The 20,782-nt window shown below is 44.6% G+C and overlaps 1 protein-coding gene across 1 annotated transcript in view; it reads right to left on the bottom strand.

The window, feature by feature from the left end:
• Positions 1 to 20,782, bottom strand: part of MYT1 (myelin transcription factor 1) — a gene marked incomplete at both ends in the record, with an annotated part of 92,878 nt that overhangs the window by 19,441 nt on the left and 52,655 nt on the right. Inside the window, 2 exons of the mRNA XM_083360834.1 lie at positions 5,934 to 6,017; positions 12,467 to 12,529. Coding sequence (XP_083216960.1) covers positions 5,934 to 6,017; positions 12,467 to 12,529 — 147 coding nt within the window. The remainder of the gene's footprint in view (positions 1 to 5,933; positions 6,018 to 12,466; positions 12,530 to 20,782) is intronic.

The following is a 20,782-nucleotide window of genomic DNA, read 5'->3' as shown; positions in this document are numbered from 1 at the left end:
TTTCATCAGTCGTCAAAAAACCAACTTTCTGGTCCTCTTTCCATCTAGCCTGTAATTGCCCATACTGGAACCAAGTTTGTACAATCTTTTCTTCTTTTAAAATATAATATGGCTTTAATTGCCATACATTCCTTTCTAAACTTAAGATTTCATTGTATGTAGTCTCATCATGTTTAAATCCCACATTTATATTTTCTATTGCGTGTTTAGGTATTGCCCAAATGGGTATCTTATAATTTAACTTGTGTCTGTACTTTTTCCAAACTCGCAACAGAGCATACCTTAAAATATGTATCTTAAACACATTATCCACCTTCTTATCATACAATAAATATGCATGCCAACCAAATAACAAATCATGACCCTCAAGATTTAATAATCTCCCTTGTGTTAACCCATCTTTCATTCTCGTATCGCTCTATTCTCATCGTTTTCTTTGTCATTGTTTATTCCATTGTTCCACTATTTTCCTACTGTTACGTTTGCCCTTGTTTTCATTTCTCCCTTCTTATTGCCATAAGCCTCCTGGAATAGCCCCACGGCGGGACGGGCGAGAATAAATAAATTTAACAAATAAAATAAATCTGACGGAATAGAACGCGAGCTACCCCTTTAACGCAGCGAAACCATTAGGAATCTCAAAGGCAATCGTCAACCTATATACTGTGGTTTGGCTTGAGTTTCATTACTCTATGTTTCATTGTTATCTCCATCAGCATTTTAATTTTATTCCATTCGAAGAAAGCAAGCGGAGGAGTTGACGACTGGGAAGCCCATCGCGGCTATTTCATTCCCCCTCTGAGATAATTTGGAAACCCTGATCCTGTTTTAAATCACGTGCAAATGTGGCACAATTCACCAATAATATCCCTGCGAGCAGGTTGCTGAGTACATTCATAACAGCCCCGTTGTTTATGTGTTCGCAAGGAATTGACGGAAATCTCCGGAGAAAGAGGGAAAAGAGAAGGCGACAATTAGAATCGAAACTCAACAGCACGACCGTTACATATTTTACGTTGCTAATTTAACTTTCGTTGGATTCGTATTATATATAAAAAAAAAAACCAGCATCTTGTTGGCGCCAACAGCTGGCTTGAGATCTACTGAGGGCGTGTGTCTGTATGAGGTTGTGGGAGAGAGTTTCAAAATGTTTTCTGGCTGTTTTTAGTGGGACGGATAGCAAAGGATGGCCAATTATATACTGGTCATCCTCAATTTATGACTGCAATTGATCCCAGGATATTTGTGGCTAAGCGGGGGAAAAAATTATGAAGTGAGTTTTGCTCCATTTTACGGTGTTTCTCGCCACCGTCGTTAAGGGGATCACTTCAGCCGTTAGGTTAGAAAAACACAGTTGTTCAGTCAATCTGGCTTCCCCGTCGGAAGGTCGCAAAAGGAGAATCACATGTGCCCTGGGACCCTGCAACCCTCACAAGTACGAGTCAGTTGCCAAGCGGCCAAATTTTGATCCTCTGACCACGGGGATGCTGCAACGGTCGCAAGTGTGAAAAACGGGCATGAAAAGGGTGCCGTTGTAACTCTGAACGATCCCTAAACAAACGATTGTAAGTCAAGAGCAACCTGTAATTCAGAGAAAGTAATACAGCTGATGTCAAATTGTTCTTCAAATACAGATGTGGAATGATGTGCAACAGGGAACTAATTAGGATTGTGATCCTAAAAAAAAAAAAGTGTGTGTGTGTGTGTGTGTGTGTCCGTCAAACCCTCCCTTTCCTTGTGATGCGGCTCAGATGCCATTGGAGACAAACAGCAGTTTGCGTTAACAACAACCACTAACGTGTAATCAATTTGAGCAGAAGAGTTTGTTCACATGGGAAAACAGAGACAAACCGAGCACCTGGGGTTGGTAGTTCTAGTTTAAGAAAGAATCTTACAACAGCTGTAGGATTCTGCATGGTGCTATAGCAGGGCTGGAAAGAATGAGGGATGGTGAACCCACTTCAAGTGTTATGCAAATGCCAGGTGTGGCAATTCTGATTTTTATTTTTTTATTTTAATCTCATTTACGGTATATCCCCGCCCTTCTCCGAAGACTCAGGGCGGCTTACAATCTAAAGCACAAATCAATGTGCTTAGCAGTAGCCTTCATTCTATGTATATGCCTGCTTATTAGGGCTTTCGCGCCCCCCCAAGCGGCATTATTACAAAGTCAGCTTAATTGCCCCCAACAATCTGGGTCCTCATTTTACCTACCTCGGAAGGATGGAAGGCTGAGTCAACCTTGAGCCTGGTGGGACTCGAACCTGCACTAATTGCAGGCAGCTGGTGTTACTTAAGGAGGCATTAGCCCACTGCTCCACCAAGGCTCTGATGATGGCTGGGAGGTAATTAATTGACCCTTGTGGTCGAACCATGGCAGCACGGGCAATTCCTAGACTGTGGCTGGATTTTAAACACCCTCTCCTGGCAGGAATTCAGACCTCGGGGGTGGGGGGGGGAGAAAAATGCATTTTTTTTCAAATTGGATCCTGCTGCGGCAGGTGGGGGGGGGAAACAGGAGGAAGAGAAGAGGAACAGGGAGATGGAGGGTGACATGCTGTGATCTCACCTGCCCTGACATACAGGTAGTCCTTGACCTGCAACCATCGACCAATGAAGGAGAATTAACTGTAGCTCGGGGTTGAAATGAGGGGGTCCTGGATGCTCTCTGAGCTTGCTTGTTTTCTTGCAAACGTTTCATTACCCTAACTAGGTAACATCATCAGTGCTAGAAGGGAGTGGGGGAGCGTGGGGGGGAGGAGGAGGGGGAGGAGGGGAGGATTGTGGGGTCCTTGATGCTCTCTGAGCTTGATTGTTTTCTTGCAGACGTTTCATTACCCAACCAGGTAACATCATCAGTGTTAGAAGGGAGTGTGGGGGGGCATGGGGGGAGGGGGAGGAGGAGGAGGAGGAGAGGATTGTGGGGTCCTTCATACTCTCTGAGCTTGATTGCTTTCTTGCAGACGTTTCATTTCCCAACCAGGTAACATCATCAGTGTTAGAAGGGAGTGTGGGGGGGCATGGGGGGAGGGGGAGGAGGAGGAGGAGGAGAGGATTGTGGGGTCCTTGATACTCTCTGAGCTTGATTGCTTTCTTGCAGACGTTTCATTCCCCGACCAGGTAACATAATCAGTGTTAGAAGGGAGTGTGGGGGGGCATGGGGGGAGGGGGAGGAGGAGGAGGAGGAGAGGATTGTGGGGTCCTTCATACTCTCTGAGCTTGATTGCTTTCTTGCAGACGTTTCATTCCCCGACCAGGTAACATCATCAGTGTTAGAAGGGAGTGGGGGGAGGGCATGGGGGGGAGGAGGAGGAGGAGGGGGAGGAAGATTGTGGGGTCCTTGATACTCTCGGAGCTTGCTTGTTTTCTTGCAGACGTTTCATTACCTAACCAGGTAACATCATCAGTGTTAGTAAAGGAGTGTGGTTTGCTGCGGGTTTATATTCCAGCGTCTTGCCTGTCTGGGTGGGTGGGAACGATCTTAGGGATTCTTCGGTTGGGCTGTTTACTAATGGCTCTTTGGCACTTTCTTGACTGGAGTATGGCTTGCTTGATGGTTGGTCTGAAGGTGACCAAGGTTTAGATCAGCTCCAAGGTCACCTTCAGACGAACCATCAAGCAAGCAATGCGCCAATCAAGAAAAATTCATTTAACAACTGCACCGATTCACTTAACAGCTATGGGGGGGGGGGAAAGGTGGCAAAATGGGGAAAAACCTCACTTAACCTTGCTTAGCGATGGAAATGTTGGGCTCCGTTGTGGTCGTAAGTTGTGGACTACCTGTATTATATTACCCACAGAGGCAACCAAGAAGGAGAAAGACGGTTTTCAGAAATAGGCAACAGACCCTGTTTTTTTTTTCCCGAGAAGCAAAAACGCTCGCACAAAATCCATACGTTAGTCTGATGCAACGCAATGTTTGCATTACGAAAAAGTGTCTACGTGCGAACATGGCCCAGGCTGAAAGCTGAACCTTTGTTAGATTCGCTTGCTTTTTTTATAAACAGATATGGACTGGATTCACACAACATGCTGAATCAGATCGGTAGAAGTTCTATCAGTGACATTTGTGAAATGTGTTAAGCTTGCTAAGCATTCACTTGATTTTGTTCTGGCTTAAGCGTGTTAGGTAACTGCGGGGACGGTTGGTGTGGGGCTCAATTTTATTGCGTTAGCCCCCCCCTGACATGGGTTAATGGTGTGACTCTCAGATTTAAAGGTCCCCAAAAACAGGAGAGGTGTTTTCGCATCTGCATGCATATTAACGTGCGTGACATTTGCGTAATTTGCATTTTATTATCCATGACATTTTGAGTCACTTGGCCCCCAACAACCTCAGTTTACTGGAGGACCGTATCTCTGGTAATACTTCATTTTCAAGCGATCCTGTGGAAAGGGACCGACTCTCTCACTTCACAAATGAAGGTGAATCTACGTGTCCCGGGATAATGTTGCAGGATCCAATCTGGGTCGGTCACTGGGATTGGGGTTTTTGTCTTCCGAGCTTTTGGACTCGTGCTGGATCCCATCCTCAGGGAATTTCTCTCCACCCTGGAGAGGAAGACAGATTCTCTGGTCCCGCTGACTGACCAAGATTGGATCTCTTAATTCAACATTATTTCATTCCCTTGTCCACTAATCCTAGTATACCGTGTTTCCCCAAAAGTACTCTTCCCCCAAAATTAAGCCCCAGCTGATTTTTGGGGGAGGGTGGGCTTAATATAAGCCCTTCCCCCGAAAGTAAGCCCTACTTAAGAGCTTGCGCAGATGGCCGGCCACCGATTCTGTCTGGTTTCCACCATAGACACAAGGTAAGAGAGGAGGGGGAGCTGCCAGTACCTTGGTGATGAGGGAAAGCCGGTGGGGGAGAGGGGAGCTGCTGCACGCGCCCCGCTAGCCAACGATATACCAGTTCCTTATTGTTGCCCGGCTTTTTCCACGGCCGGTTTTGGCCAGCCACGGCTGTTTGCTGCTGGCCACGGCCGTTTGCCACCACACTTGTCTTGCACAATGACGCTGCCATGAGGCTGTGGAGCAAGCCAGGCAGTGGTAAGGAACCGGTACACTGACACGTGGGTCAGATGGGGGGAATCCGTCAAGCCGAAAGGCCTCCCAGACTCAGAATGGCCCACCGGAAGTGCATGGATGCCACTTCCGGAAATCCATTCTGAGCTGGGGAGGTCTCCCAGGCCCAGAACGGCCCACCGGAAGTGCATGGATGCCACTTCCGGAAATCGATTCTGAGCTGGGGAGGTCTCCCAGGCCCAGAACGGCCCACCGGAAGTGCATGGATGCCACTTCCGGAAGTCCATTCTGAGCTGGGGAGGTCTCCCAGGCCCAGAACGGTCCACCGGAAGTGCATGGATGCCACTTCCGGAAGTCCATTCTGAGCTGGGGAGGTCTCCCAGGCCCAGAACGGCCCACCGGAAGTGCATGGATGCCACTTCCGGAAATCCATTCTGAGCTGGGGAGGTCTCCCAGGCCCAGAACAGCCTACCGGAAGTGCATGGATGTCACTTCCGGAAGTCCATTCTGAACTGGGGAGGTCTCCCAGGCCCAGAACGGCCCACCGAAAGTCCATGGATGCCACTTCCGGAAGTCCATTCTGAGCTGGGGAGGTCTCCCAGGCCCAGAACAGCCCACCGGAAGTGCATGGATGCCACTTCCGGAAGTCCGTTCTGAGCTGGGGAGGTCTCCCAGGCTCAGAACGGCCCACCGGAAGTGCATGGATGCCACTTCCGGAAGTCTGTTCTGGGCTTGGGAGGCCTCCACGGCTCAGAACGGACTTTTGGAAGTGGCGTCTATGCAGAGAACCAGTTGTTCAGGTATTTGAAACCCACCACTGCAAAGGAATGTAGCTTTTGGTAGTTGAGGTAGCACCTGCTCAATAAAATCACTTTTGTGAACGGTTCAGACATTTTCCCCTCACTTACTTCATCAGTTCAGGATCCTCCTTGTCATCCTTTGTGGGTGGGATTTTCATTCCACTTTTCTTGGCACGAGGGCAACCTGATAAACTATAGGATTTTTTTTAAAAAAAAACAACAGAAGAAAATAAAATGGACATCACAATGAGTTTGGCAAATTCCTTCCCATCCTGATGCTGGTCGTCTTTGACGGACAACGATTCATTTAGCGACTGTTCGAAGTTACAACAGCTCTAAAAAAAACCCTGGTCCTTGCACTTATGACCGCTCTGGCTCGGTGACTTTGGTCAATCACCAGGAGATGGTGAGTTCTAGTCCTCCTTAGGTGTGAAAACTGGGTGGATGACTTTGGGCCAATCACCAGGAGATGGTGAGTTCTAGTCGTGCCTGAAGTGTGAAAACAGCTAGGAGACTTTGGGGCAGTTATTCTCTCTCAGCCCAACCCACCTCACAGGGTTGTTGTAGGGAAATCAGGAAGAGTAAGGGTATTACTTTTGCCTGCTGCCTTGAGTTACTTGTAACAAAAAATAATAAAGGCAGGATATAAGTAAATACAGGTAGTCTCTGACTTACAGCAGTTCACTAAGTGATCGTTCAAAGTTACAATGGCACAGGAAAGAGTGACTTGTCCATTTTTCACACTTACAACCATTGTGGCATTCCCCCGGGTCACATGACCAAAATTCAGATGTTTGTCAACTGACTCATACTTATGACGGTTGCAGCGTGTTGGGGTCATGTGATCACCTCGTGACTTTCTGACAAGCAGAGTCAAGCAGATTCACTTGACAAACCACGTTACTACCTGAACAATTGCAGTGAGTCACTTAACTGTTGGCAAAATGGGGCAAAATTCACTTAACAATTTTCTCACTTAGCAACGTCAATTCTGGGCCCAGTTGTGGTCATAAGTTGAGGACTACCTGTAAATAGCTAACTAATCCTGGCAAAATTGGACGTGAGTAAAGAAAGAGGAAGTTCTACTATCTAAATAATTCACCGGCTGACCCCCAAGTTGGGGAAATTTTCCTTACACACACCCCTTACTCCCAGGAAAGTATTAATTGATGGGGGAGGGGGGAAACACTCCTTTTCTCCTGAAAATGAACATCTTATTTTCATCCTCACACCGAAAGGAACCAATCCCCCCCCTTTGATGCTCCCACACGTGCTTTGATCCGATAATTTCCGTTTCCACACCTCAGAGGGGAGGCAAGCGGTGGTGAAAATTAAAAAAGAAAATGAAGGGGATGAAAGTCATTTGCACTGAGGGGGTGCAGCTTTTACAATTAATAGTGTCTGGCTAGGAAGGTATTTGCTAGCAGATGGCAGATGTTAACGGAGCTGTTGAAATGGGAGACAGCTGAGGTCCGCATTAATGTTTGAAAAAGATAATAGGAGTCATAAATACGGTGGTGTTATTAACAGGAACTTTGCATCAGCTAAAATCTGAGCCTTTCATCTTTAGGCTGCTGCAGAGAAGGCAAGCGAATCCGGTCCTGGGAAGTTTAGCTTTTTTTGAAAATCAGATTGAAGAGACGATAGTCAGATTCATCTCTTGCTAATTTTTCCAAATACATTGCGATTTGTCTATTGCGTGAAGGGGGAAAAAAAAGACGTCGAGACTTTGGAAAAAATGCAGAGAAGAGCAACTAAGACGATTAAAGGCCTGGAAACTACAGAGGAACGGTTGCAGGATTTGGGTATGGCCAGTCTAGAGAAAAGAAGGACTACGGGGTGGGGGGGGTGACATGATAGCAGTATTCCAATATCTAAGGAGCTGCCCCAAAGAAGAGGGAGTCAAGCTATTCTCCAAAGCACCAGAAGGCAGGAGAATAAACAATGGTTGGAAACTAATCAAAGAGAGAAGCAACCTGGAATTAAGGAGAAACTTCCTAACGGTGAGAACAATTAACCAGGGGAACAGCTTGCCTCCAGAAGTTGTGGGTGCTTCATCACTAGAGGTTTTTCAGAAAAGACTGGACAGCTTCCTGTCTAAAATGATCTTGGGATCTCCTACTTGAGCAGGGGGTTGGACTAGAAGACCTCCAAGGTCCCTTCCAGCTATAATCTGAACTGAATTGAAAGAGCAACTAGAAATGGCTGCAGAATTGAAACTAAATTATTATTATTTTTTGAGGACTACATACGTAATATATATTTTAGTCACATCCTGTCCAGTTCTGTAGGCTCAGGGCAGGAAGTTGGAAAATTGCAGAGGGGAAAATTATTGATTTTTATTGCCTTAGAATGTTCCTTAGCATCGGGTGTTTTGTTTTGTTTTTACTTGAATTTGACTGGCTTCTCTCTAACAGCTGTTTTATACCGTTCATGCCAACAGAGGAAAACATTTGTAGCTCAGAGTTGAACTGACGGGGTCCTTGGTGCTCTCTGAGATTGACTGTTTTCTTGCAGACGTTTCATTACCCAACTAGGTAACAACATCAATGCTAGCAAGACAATAGAGTACAGAGAAGAGCAACAAAGACGATTGGGGGACTGGAGACTAAAACATATAGGGAACGGTTGCTGGAATTGGGTATGTGTAGTTTAATGAAGAGAAGGGTGAGGGGTGACATGATAGCAGTCTTCCAATATCTCAGGGGCTGCCCCAAAGAAGAGGGAGTCAAGCGATTCTCCAAAGCACCTGAAGGCAGGACAAGAAGCAACGGATGGAAACTCATCAAGGAGAGAAGCAACCTAGAACTAAGGAGAAACTTCCTGACAGTTAGAACAATTAGCCAGTGGAACAACCTGCCTCCAGAAGTGGTGAATGCTGCAACACTGGAAGTTTTTAAGAAGAGACTGGACAGCCATTTGTCTGAAATGGTATAGGGTTTCCTGCCTTAGCAGGGGGTTGGACTAGATGACCTCCAAGGTCCCTTCCAACTTCTTCTTCTTCTTCTTCTTCTTCTTCTTCTTCTTCTTCTTCTTCTTCTTCTTCTTCTTCTTCTTCTTCTTCTTCTTCTTCTTCTTCTTCTTTTTCTTTTTCTTTTTCTTCTTCTTCTTCTTCTTCTTCTTCTTCTTCTTCTTCTTCTTCTTATTATTATTATTATTATTATTATTATTATTATTATTATTATTATTATTATTATTATTATTATTATTATAAGCAAAGTCATACAGCACCAAGGACTCCGTACTGTTCATGGTTACGGCAGATGAATGGGGAACAAATACAGGTACCTGGCTCAACAGTAATAACTGTGAGAGGGATCTGGGAATCCTAGTGGACAATCACTTAAATATGAGCCAGCAGTGTGCAGCAGCTGCCAAGAAAAGCCAACCTAGGCTGCATTAACAAAGAGATAGAATCAAGATCACGTGAAGTGTCAGTACCACGTCATAATGCCTTGGTAAGGCCACACCTGGAATACTGCATCCAGTTTTGATTGCCACAATATAAAATAAACATTGACCATTGCCTTCAGAAGTTGTGGATGCTCCATCACTGAAGGTTTTTAAGAATGACACAGCCCTTTGTCTGAAATGCATAGAATCAAAATCACGTGAAGTACTGCTTTATAAATCCTTAGTAAGGCCACATAGATATGCCCAATTGAATGCAGAATTCCAGAGAATAGCTAGAAGAGATAAGAATGCCTTCTTAAATGAACAGTGCAAAGAAATAGAAGAAAACAATAGAATAGGGAGGACCAGAGATCTTTTCAAGAAAATTGGAGAGATGAAGGGAACGTTTCATGCAAAAATGGGCATGATAAAGGACCAAAATGGCAGGGACCTAACAGAGGCAGAAGAGATTAAGAAGAGGTGGCAAAATTACACAGAAGAACTATACAAGAATGAGCTTAATGTCCCAGATAATCACAATGAGGTGGTCACTGACCTCGAGCCAGACATCCTAGAATGTGAGGTGAAGTGGGCCTTAGAAAAGCTGAGCAACAACAAAGCTAGTGGAGGTGACAGTATTCCAGCTGAGCTATTCAAAATCTTAAAAGACAGTGCAGTAAAAGTGCTACACTCAATTTGCCAGCAAATTTGGAAAACTCAACAGTGGCCACAGGATTGGAAAAGATCAGTTTACATTCCAATTCCAAAGAAAGGCAGTGCCAAAGAATGTTCAAACTATCGCACCATTGCACTCATTTCTCATGCTAGTAAAGTCATGCTTAAAATCCTACAAGCTAGACTTCAGCAGTATGTGGATCGAGAACTACCAGAAGTACAGGCAGGATTTCGAAGAGGCAGAGGAACTAGAGATCAAATTGCCAACATACGCTGGATAATGGAGAAAGCTAGGGAGTTCCAGAAAAACATCTACTTCTGCTTCATTGACTATGCTAAAGCCTTTGATTGTGTGGATCATAACAAACTGTGGCAAGTTCTTAAAGAGATGGGAGTACCAGACCATCTTATTGGTCTCTTGAGAAACCTATATGCGGGTCAAGAAGCAACAGTGAGAACTGGACACGGAACCACTGATTGGTTCAAAATTGGGAAAGGAGTCCGGCAAGGCTGTATACTGTCGCCCTGCCTATTTAACTTATATGCAGAGCACATCATGAGAAAGGCAGGGCTAGATGAATCAAAAGTTGGAATTAAGATTGCCGGAAGAAATATCAACAACCTAAGATACGCAGATGATACCACTCTAATGGCAGAAAGTGAAGAAGAACTAAAGAGCCTCTTGTTGCGGGTGAAGAAGGAGAGTGCAAAACTTGGGTTGAAACTTAACATTAAGAAAACCAAGATCATGGCATCTGGCCCTCTCAATTCTTGGCAAATAGATGGGGAAGAAATGGAGGTAGTGACAGATTTTATTTTCCTGGGCTCCAAGATCACTGCAGATGGGGACTGTAGCCAAGAAATTAAAAGACGCTTGCTCCTGGGGAGGAAAGCCATGGCAAATCTAGACAGCACACTAAAAAGCAGAGTCATCACCCTGTCAACAAAAGTGCGTATAGTCAAGGCTATGGTCTTCCCAGTTGCAATGTATGGCAGTGAAAGTTGGACCATAAGAAAGGCTGAGCGCCAAAGAATTGAGGCCTTTGAACTATGGTGCTGGAGAAGACTCCTGCGAGTCCCTTGGACTGCAAGGCGATCAAACCGGTCAGTCCTAGAGGAGATCAATCCTGACTGCTCCTTAGAAGGCCAGATCCTGAAGCTAAAACTCAAATACTTTGGCCACCTAATGAGAAGGAAGGACTCACTGGAGAAGAGCCTAATGCTGGGAAAGATCGAGGGCAATAGAAGAAGGGGACGACAGAGAATGAGGTGGCTGGATGGAGTCACTGAAGCAGTAGGTGTGAGCTTAAATGGACTCCAGAAGATGGTAGAAGACAGGAAGGCCTGGAGGAATGTTGTCCATAGGGTCGCGATGGGTCGGACACGACTTCGCAGCTAACAACAACAAGGCCACATCTGGAATAATGCATCCCGTTTTGGTCGCCACAATACAAAAAAGATGTTTGAGACATTGGGAAAAGTGCAAAGAAGAGCAACTAAGACGATTAAAGGCCTGGAGATTAAAACATATGAAGAACAGTTGCAGGATTTGGGAACGGCCAGTCTAGAGAAAAGAAGGACTGGGGGAACATGATAGCAGTATTCCAGTATTTGAGGGGCTGCCGCAAAGAAAAGGGGGCCAATTTATTTCCCAAAGCACCTGAAGGCAGGACAAGAAACAACAGATGGAAACTGATCAGGGAGAGAAGCAACCTGGAATTAAGGAGAAACTTCCTAACAGTGAGGACAGTTAACCAGTGGAACAGCTTCTGTTCGGAAGTTGTGGATGCAACAACACTGGAGGTTTTTAGGAAGAGACCAGACAGTCAGTTGTTTGAAATGGTATAGGGTCTCCTGCTTGAACAGGGGGTTGGACTAGAAGACCTCCAAGGTCCCTTTCAACTCTGTTGTTAATGAACTGAACACGAGTGAGGCTTTCTCAGCCATTGGTTCAGCTGAGACCACAGCACTTGCTTCATGACCACTGCAAAAAATGTTGTAAGATCGGGTCAGTCACAGGGTGACTCAATTTATGACTCTCACTACTTACGACTTTAATGATCGGGCTCCGTTATGGTTATAACTCGAGGATTGCCTGTATCTGCACCACCCTTAAAAAAAAAATCCCACTAGTGCTCAGATTAGCCTCGACTCTGCTCACCTTTGGAAACCTTTGAAGCCTTGAATATTTCCCTGTTATGGTGATCGGGGGAGTAAGTGAGCCCACCCTGCCTGTGTAGGGTTTCTGTGGCAGCCATTTTCTGTCAGAGTGGGTAAAATGTCCTTTTTTTTTAATCTTGTGCTTTTAAGCCTTTGATAGATGCCCTGAGTCAGATTAGTGAGATGGGTGGCTAAATAAATCACTTTTAAATAAATGCATAAATAAGTAGGATAGGATGGAGACAAAAGATCAAGATGGTGGCCATGATCAGGCATTGGATTGTGTAGCCACCATCTTGACTTTTTTGACCTCCTTCAAAAGAGGCCTGGGCTTATGAGTTCCCCCAAGGCACTAATTCCCCTCTTCTCTGTCTGCCATTGGCCTCATTTTTGTATACACATTTTCAACTTACCTCCTATGTGATGCATAATTTCCTGTTATATGACCCGACCCATCACAGCCAGGAGTTGGGCACCTGAGAGGAAGAAGAAGGAGGAGAGGAAGGGAGGGAGGAAGGAGAGGGGAGGGAGAGAAGAAAGAAAGAAAGAAAGGAAGGAAGGAAGGAAGGAAGGAAGGAAGGAAGGAAGGAAGGAAGGAAGGAAGAAAGAAAGAGGGAGCGAGGGAGAAGAAGAAGAAGAAGAAGAAGAAGAAGAAGAAGAAGAAGAAGAAGAAGAAGAAGAAGAAGAAGAAGGAGAAGAATTATCATCATCATCTCAGGATTGAGATAGGAAACTTTTCTTTTTTTAATGTAGAAAAATTTCAATGAAGAAAATTCCAGTTCAACATCAACATGATTGTAAATCTGCTGTCATTTGTCACTGAAGACATGTTGGCTCCTATGATTCTAGGAGCACAGAAAAGAGAAAGAAACCATAAAACCGAGGGGATGGGTGGTCCTATCAAATTTATTATTATTAAATGGGAGATCTGAAGCAGTATTTAAGACAAGAACAAACATTTACGCTGGAGCCAGCCTCGTGTCCCATCCCGGGCTGCATAAACCAGCCAGGAGGGGCACGGGTCCAACAAACACGTGGTGGAGCTCAGCTTCCCCAGGATCCTGTCCACATCTTCAGGAGTCACAGGATCAAACTCCTCCAAGATAATATCGACAAGATAGGCCCTCTCTTTCAAATCTAAGATTGTCTGAATGTGGGTAGGCATGTCAAACTGCCTGCCCATGGGCCAGATGCGTCATGCCAAAACCACGCCCACCCCATTGCCGGCAATGGGGAAAAAGTTGTGATACATCATGCAACGTCATATGATATTGTGAATTTGACATGCCTGGTATAGGGTTTCCTGCCTGAGCAGGGGGTTGGATTAGAAGACCTCTAAGGTCCCTTGCAACTTTATTATTACTATTACTACTACTACTACTACTATTATTAAAGGTAAATGTAAAGGTTCCCCCGCACATGCGTGCTAGTCGTTTCCAACTCTAGGGGCGGGTGCTCATCTCTGTTTCAAAGCCGAAGAGCCAGCGCTTGTCCGAGGACGTCTCCGTGGTCATGTGGCTGGCATGACTAGACGCCAAAGGCGCATGGAACGCTGTTACCTTCCCACCGGAGTGGTCCCTGTTTTTCTACTTGCATTTTTACGTGCACGTAAAGCTGGGACGAGTAACAGGCGCTCACTCTGTTACGCGGCACTTGGGATTCGACCCGCCAAACTGCCGACCTTCTGATCGACAAGCTCAACGTCCTAACCTACTGAGCCAGCGTGTCCCTTAAACTATTGTTGTTGTTGTTGTTGTTGTTGTTGTTGTTATTATTATTATTATTATTATTATTATTATTATTATTATTATTATTATCTTGCCAGCCAGCTTCTAGCAAGCAAAGTCAATGAGGGAAACCAAACTTGCTTAAGGAGCATTTGATTCATTTATCAACTGCATCATCATTATTATTATTATTATTATTATTATTATTATTGTTATTATTATTGTTATTATTATTGTTATTATTGTTATTATTATTATTATTATTATTATTATTATTATTATTGTTATTATTATTATTATTATTATTATTATTATTATTATTATTATTATTATCTTGCCAGCCAGCTTCTAGCAAGCAAAGTCAATGAGGGAAACCAAACTTGCTTAAGGAGCATGTGATTCATTTATCAACTGCATTATTATTATTATTATTATTATTATTATTATTATTATTATTATTATTATTATCATCTTGCCAGCCAGCTCCTAGCAAGCAAAGTCAATGAGGGAAACCAAACTTGCTTAAGGAGCATGTGATTCATTTATCAACTGCATTGTTGTTGTTGTTGTTGTTATTATTATTGTTATTATTGTTATTATTATTATTATTATTATTATTGTTATTATTATTATTATTATTATTATTATTATTATTATTATTATTATCTTGCCAGCCAGCTTCTAGCAAGCAAAGTCAATGAGGGAAACCAAACTTGCTTAAGGAGCATTTGATTCATTTATCAACTGCATTATTTTTTTATTATTATTATTATTATTATTATTATTATTATTATTATTATTATTATTATTATTATCTTGCCAGCCAGCTTCTAGCAAGCAAAGTCAATGAGGGAAACCAAACTTGCTTAAGGAGCATGTGATTCATTTATCAACTGCATCATCATCATCATTATTATCATTATTATTATTATTATTATTATTATTATTATTATTATTATTATTTTGCCAGCCAGCTTCTAGCAAGCAAAGTCAATGAGGGAAACCAAACTTGCTTAAGGAGCATGTGATTCATTTATCAACTGCACTGATTCGTTTAACAAACATGGCAAATAAGTCATAAAATTGGGCACGATTTGCATAACCACAGAAATCCTGATCCCAATTGTGGGTTGTAAATTGAGGACTATCTACAATTGACTGTTTGCCTTAATTTCCCATTATATGTTATAATTTTTTTATTTTTATTTCTTCTTTTTTTTGCCAAGTATCAGAAAAATGCAGATAAATCTGAGCTTTGAAAGCCATGAATGGGCTGAAGACGATGACAATGATTTATTTAATATCCTTTTTTCTGGCCTGGGGGAACATAGGGGAGGAGGAATTTTTATGACTTCTAACTGGATTAATACAGGTAGTCCTTGACTTATGACCACAACTGACCCCAACATTTCTGAGACATTTGTCAAGTGAATTTTGGCTCATTTAACGACCTTTCTTGCCACAGTTGTTAAGTGAATCACTGCAGGGGTTAAGTTAGTAGCATGGTTGTTAAATGAACTTGGCTTCCCCCACTGGCTTTGCTTGTCAGGAGGTCACAAAACGGGATCATGTGACTCCAGGACGCTGCAACTGTCATAAATACAAGTCAGTTGCCAAGCATCCGAATTTTGATCACCTGGCCATTGGGGATGCTGCAATCATTGTGTGAAAAATGGTCATAAGGCACATTTTTCAATGCCGTTGCAACTTTGAATGACCACTAAATGATCTGATGTAAGTCAAGGACTACCTGTAGGCTCCTATTTATTTAAAAAAAAATTTTACACAGGGATGGAAAGGATAGCTGCACATCGGGCTAACAGTGTGGAAATATACTCTCTGGAATTGCAATACAAATAGTTACCACTTCACAAGGGTGGCAAAAACTCCTTCAGAATCAGAGGGGAGAGTGTGTGATTAAAAGGGACAGGCGTCCTGAAGGCAAAATGATAATTTCCACACAATGACTTAGTGTTCCCCATAAACATATGGACTAACTTTCACCTCCTTTTGCATTGAAAATCTTTGAACAATTCTCTCGGAACTCCTTATATACAATAATTCACAACTTTGCTAATGTAATTAGCACCTTATTAAGTCACCCGGCAACTTCTGGATCAAGTTGCAGGTAGTCCTCGACTTACGACCCACCATTGAGCCCAACACTTCTGTTGCTAAGCGAGACATTTGATAAGTGAGTTTTTGCCCCCTTTTACGACCTATCTTGCCGCGGTTGTGAAGTGAACCGCTGCAGCTGTTAAGGTAGAAGCGTGGTTGTTAAGTGAATCCGGCTTCCTCACTGCTCGTCAGAAGGTCGCAAAAGGGGACATGACGGCCGTTATAAATATGAGCCGGTTTGCCAAGCGTCTGAATTTTGATCATGTGACCCTGGAAGATATTGATTCGGCCAATTCAAAGGTCACCCCAAGAATAGGCAACCTTCTATATCTCTCAGCTTGATTAACCGACCTTCTGTGATTGGCAATTGCAGGAATGAACGGATCGTAGGGCAGGGGGTAGGCCACCTTGGCTCTTTTACGACTCGTGGACTTCAACTCCCAGAATTCCTCAGCCAGCATGGCTCAGCTTGGAAACCTCTCCCTTTCCCCTCAGCGTGGCTGGCTCAGGAATTCTGGGAGTTGAAGTCCATGAGTCATAAAAGAGCCGAGGTTGCCTACCCCTGATCTAGGGCATTTCAGTGTATTAGTTAAGCATTACCTCAGGGATAGGTAACCTTGGCACTTTTATGACTCGTGGACTTCAACTCCCAGAATTCCTGAGCCAGCCACGCTGAGGGGAAAGGGAGAGGTTTCCAAGCTGAGCCTTGCTGGCTCAGGAATTCTGGGAGTTGAAGTCCACGAGTCATAAAAGAGCCGAGGTTGCCTACTCCTGCCTTAGGGAAAATGTTTGCGATTCATGACACAGCGCGAGTTGATCAAAAGTCCTGTCTATGCACAGCATTCTCTACATGGGGCTGCCCTTGAGGACCACCCGGAGGCTTCAGCTGGTGCAGAATGCGGCCGCGCGAGTCGTGATGGGGGTCTCCCGATACTCCCGTGTAACACCTCTTCTCCGCGAGCTGCATTGGCTCCCAGTTGCCCTCCGGGTGAGATTCAAGGTGCTGGTGATGACCTATAAAGCCCTAAATGGCTTGGGTCCGGGATATCTGAGGGAACACCTGCTGCCGGCATCAAGCTCCCTTCGTCCAGTGCGCTCCCACAGGGAGGGTCTTCTCAGGGTGCCGCCGGTTAAAGATTGCCCGCGGGTAACACCCAGGGATAGGGCCTTCTCAGTGGGTGCGCCTGCCCTCTGGAACCAGCTGCCACCGGAGCTGAGGACTGCCCCCGACCTCCGTTCATTCTGCCGGGACCTGAAGACCTGGCTCTTCGAGCTCTCTGGCCCAGGCTGAGAATTTTTAATTTTAATTTTAACTGGGTTTTTATTTTCTCTCAGGGTTTCATTTAATCTTTTTTTAATTTGTTTTAACTTTTGTATTGATTTTCTTTTAAATATCCTGTAAACCGCCCTGAGTCCTTCGGGAAAGGGCGGTATATAAATCTAAATAAATAAATTCAATTTGTAGTGCCGCTGGTGCCCTCGGAGCTCGGTTGTTTTCTTCCAGACGTACGATGACAAAACTAGTTGACGAAGACTCAGTCATCCCAGTAGAGATATCTGGAAGTTGAGTCACGGCAACCGGGATTCTGCTCTTGCGGGTTTGAAGTGTTTTTACTGCTTATCCGCTGGATAATACAGGAAGTCCTCGACTTATGGCCTTAACTGAGCCCAAAATTTCCATAGTGAAGCGAAACATTTGTTCAGTGAGTTTTGCCCCACTTTATGACCTGTCTTGCCACAGTTGTTAAGTGAATCATTGCAGTTGTTAAGTTAATAACACAGTTGTTAAGGGAATCTGGCTTCCCCATTGATTTGGCTTGTCAGAAGGTCGCCAAAGGGGATCACTGTGACCCAGGACACTGCAAACGTCATAAATAAGTGTCAGTTGCAAAGCGTCTGAATTTTGATCAATCAGTCAACCAACCAACCAACCAACCAACCAACCAACCAATCAGAATGCAGCTGGGAGGGACCTTGGAGGTCTTTTGTCCAACCCGTGCTCAAGGAGGAGACCCTATACCAGGGGTCTTCAAACTTGGCCCTTTGATGAGCTGTGGACTTCAACTCCCAGAATTCCTCAGCCAGGCACATTGGCTGAGGAATTCTGGGAGTTGAAGTCCGCAAGTCATCAAAGGACCAAGTTTGAAGACCCCTTCCCTAGACCATTTCATATGACCATGTGACCATGGGGATGCTACGACGGTTGTCAGTGTGAAAAATGGTGATAAATCCCTTTTTCAGTGCCTTCCAGTGCTTTGGTGACTTCCAACGGTCACCAAACGAATGGTTGTAAGCCAAGGACTACCTGTGGACTGAAGAAGCTACTTGAATAAGCAACTAAATCTTTCAAAACCAACAAGCAAAGACGTCCGATTACCCAACTAGGTAACATCATTAGTGCTAGAAGGGAGTAGGGTTTGCCCTTAGCTTTTATATACCAGTGCAGGAGTAGGCCACCTTGGCTCTTTTATGACCCGTGGACTTCAACTCCCAGAATTCCTGAGCCAGCAGGGCTCAGCTTGGAAACCTCTCTCTTTCCCCTCAGCATGGCTGGCTCAGGAATTCTGGGAGTCGAAGTCCACGAGTCATAAAGCGGCCTAGGCCAGGGTTAGGCAGCCTTGGCTCTTTTATGACCCGTGGACTTCAACTCCCAGAATTCCTGAGCCAGCATGGCTCAGCTTGGAAACCTCTCTCTTTTCCCTCAGCATGGCTGGCTCAGGAATTCTGGGAGTTGAAGTCCACGCGTCATAAAAGAGCCAAGGTGGCCTACTCCTTGTACTAGTGTTTCCTTGATTAGGCTGTTGTTTGCTCTTTGATGGTTTGTAGGTCGGTAATTCCTTGATTGTAAAAATGGGTGGAAAATAAACGCCAATATTATCTATCAGCTGACCACCTTTGAGAAAAAGATTTTTATTTGATTTTTTTTTAGAAAAAAGATTGCTTATGTGACAACTAAGGAGATGTTCAGTCATCCAGGTCGCAGTTGTCCCAAAGATGTTTTTTCAAGAGGCAACTGGACTTTTCTTGTTTTTCTTGGAAGACGTTTTGCTTCTCAGCTGAAGAAGCTTCTTGGATGAGAAGCGACACGTCTTCAAAGAAAAACAAGGAAGTCCAGTTGCCTCCTGAAAAAAGCACCTTTGGGATGACTGCTTAGGTGACGCAACCATTTGCCTGAACGTGGGAAACAAACCAGTAGAAAAAGACCCCAGATGCTTGATGCAGGGTGAGTGAGACTGGTTACATTCATGCTTCAAAAATGAACAAATTGTTGTTGACCCGGACTTAGAGGACAGTATTAATTGTGAAAACGTGCAAGGTGGCCTCGCTCTCTCTGGCCACTTGCAGAACCATGAATGCAAGGTCATAAAAGGACAGCTAAAGGAAATGCCCAATATCCTAACCCGCCCGGGAACAGCTGGTGGTTGAGGTAAACACCTAAACCAGCCAAAAGGGAACATCTGGTGCCTTGGGGGAACACCCAAAAGGGCACATTTTTAGCTACTTCTGCTTTCTTCCTTCTTATCTACAGCAGGGCTTTTCAACCAGTGGTACGGGTACCACCTGTGGTACACTGGCACCTGGCAGGTGGTACGCGACCATCCTAGAAAAGTGGTAGCGGGGGAGGGGAATGAGCTGAACTGGTGGCAGCAGCGCACAAGCCTGAGTGAGAGACGGCTGGAGCTGCAGGGCTGTCAGGGCTCAGCGGAAGCGCCAGGATCAGCGCCAGGCTCCAGCTGGAGCTCAGCACTGATCCTGGCACTTCTGCTGAGCCCAGAAGAAGCTCCGATCAGCTGGAATGTTGCAGCATCTCCAGGCTCTTGTGATTTACATTCAGATGCTTGGCAACTGATTCATATTTATGATGGTCACAGTGTCCCAGGGTCATGTGAAGTGACCAAAACCTGCTGCAACCACCCACCAGAGGGGGGGAATAAAAACCAAACACCCCCCCATCCCACCCCCGCTGCCAATCCTCAACAGAAATGCTCACAACAATGAAAACCTTGGACAGGAGGAAGAGCACCGCCGGGCGGGTAGGCAGGAGTCTTGCTTGGCTGTGGTTTGGGGGGCACTTTTTTCAGTGCCATTGTAACTTCAAACAGTCACTAAGCGAACTGTTGTAAGTCGAGGACTACCTGTACATCATTTTTTTCCTTTTTTTTTTTTGGTCATCAAGTTTTTGACATCTTGCTAGGCGACTGGTGGTACTCGGATGTTGCCATATCCTAAAAGTGGTACAATGGGTGATAAGGTTGAAAATCCCTGATCTACGGTGTGCCAGCCTTAAAGGGCGAAGTCTTTATCTTATGTGTGTCAGCTTTGCTGGGTGGATTGCTTATGTAATCAAAGATGGTATAAAAATAAGGCTTTTCTGATATTTGGGGCTTTTTCTCTATTTTTAGAGAAGCCCGTCTTTGTTCAGCTGAATAAAAACGTAAAGCTTGAAGGCAACTTCTGGTTTCCTGTCTTTTTTTTATCCAGCAAAACCTCAGCATAGCATTGTGTGCTTTTTTTCTCTGAATTCCCCTTCCTTCTGCAAATACAATTCCACTCAAATATATACCGATGAAGTCTTGCCATTATTCTGACCCTGCTGAATACAGGTAGTTCCTGACTTACGACTGGCCACTTAACGGCTGATCGAAGCTACAACAGATCTCCTCGGAGCTACTTACAATGTGGTTTCCAAGTTTCAATGGCTGCCCACCTGTGGTCACGTGACTGGGCATTTGGCAACTGCTCCGCTATTATGGCCATTTGGATCCCATGGTCACATGATGGTGATTTGTGACATTTTTTTTTTGCCGGAAACTGGTGTTTACTTCCTGTTTCTGTCCAAAAAAAAAACAACAACCACCACCTACAGGGTGTAATGGGTTTGCG

Source organism: Vipera ursinii (genome assembly GCF_947247035.1).
Source record: "Vipera ursinii genome assembly, chromosome: 3".
Lineage (NCBI taxonomy): Eukaryota > Metazoa > Chordata > Lepidosauria > Squamata > Viperidae > Vipera > Vipera ursinii.
Note: the sequence above shows the minus strand (reverse complement) of the source record. Positions and strands in the feature narration are given on the sequence as shown.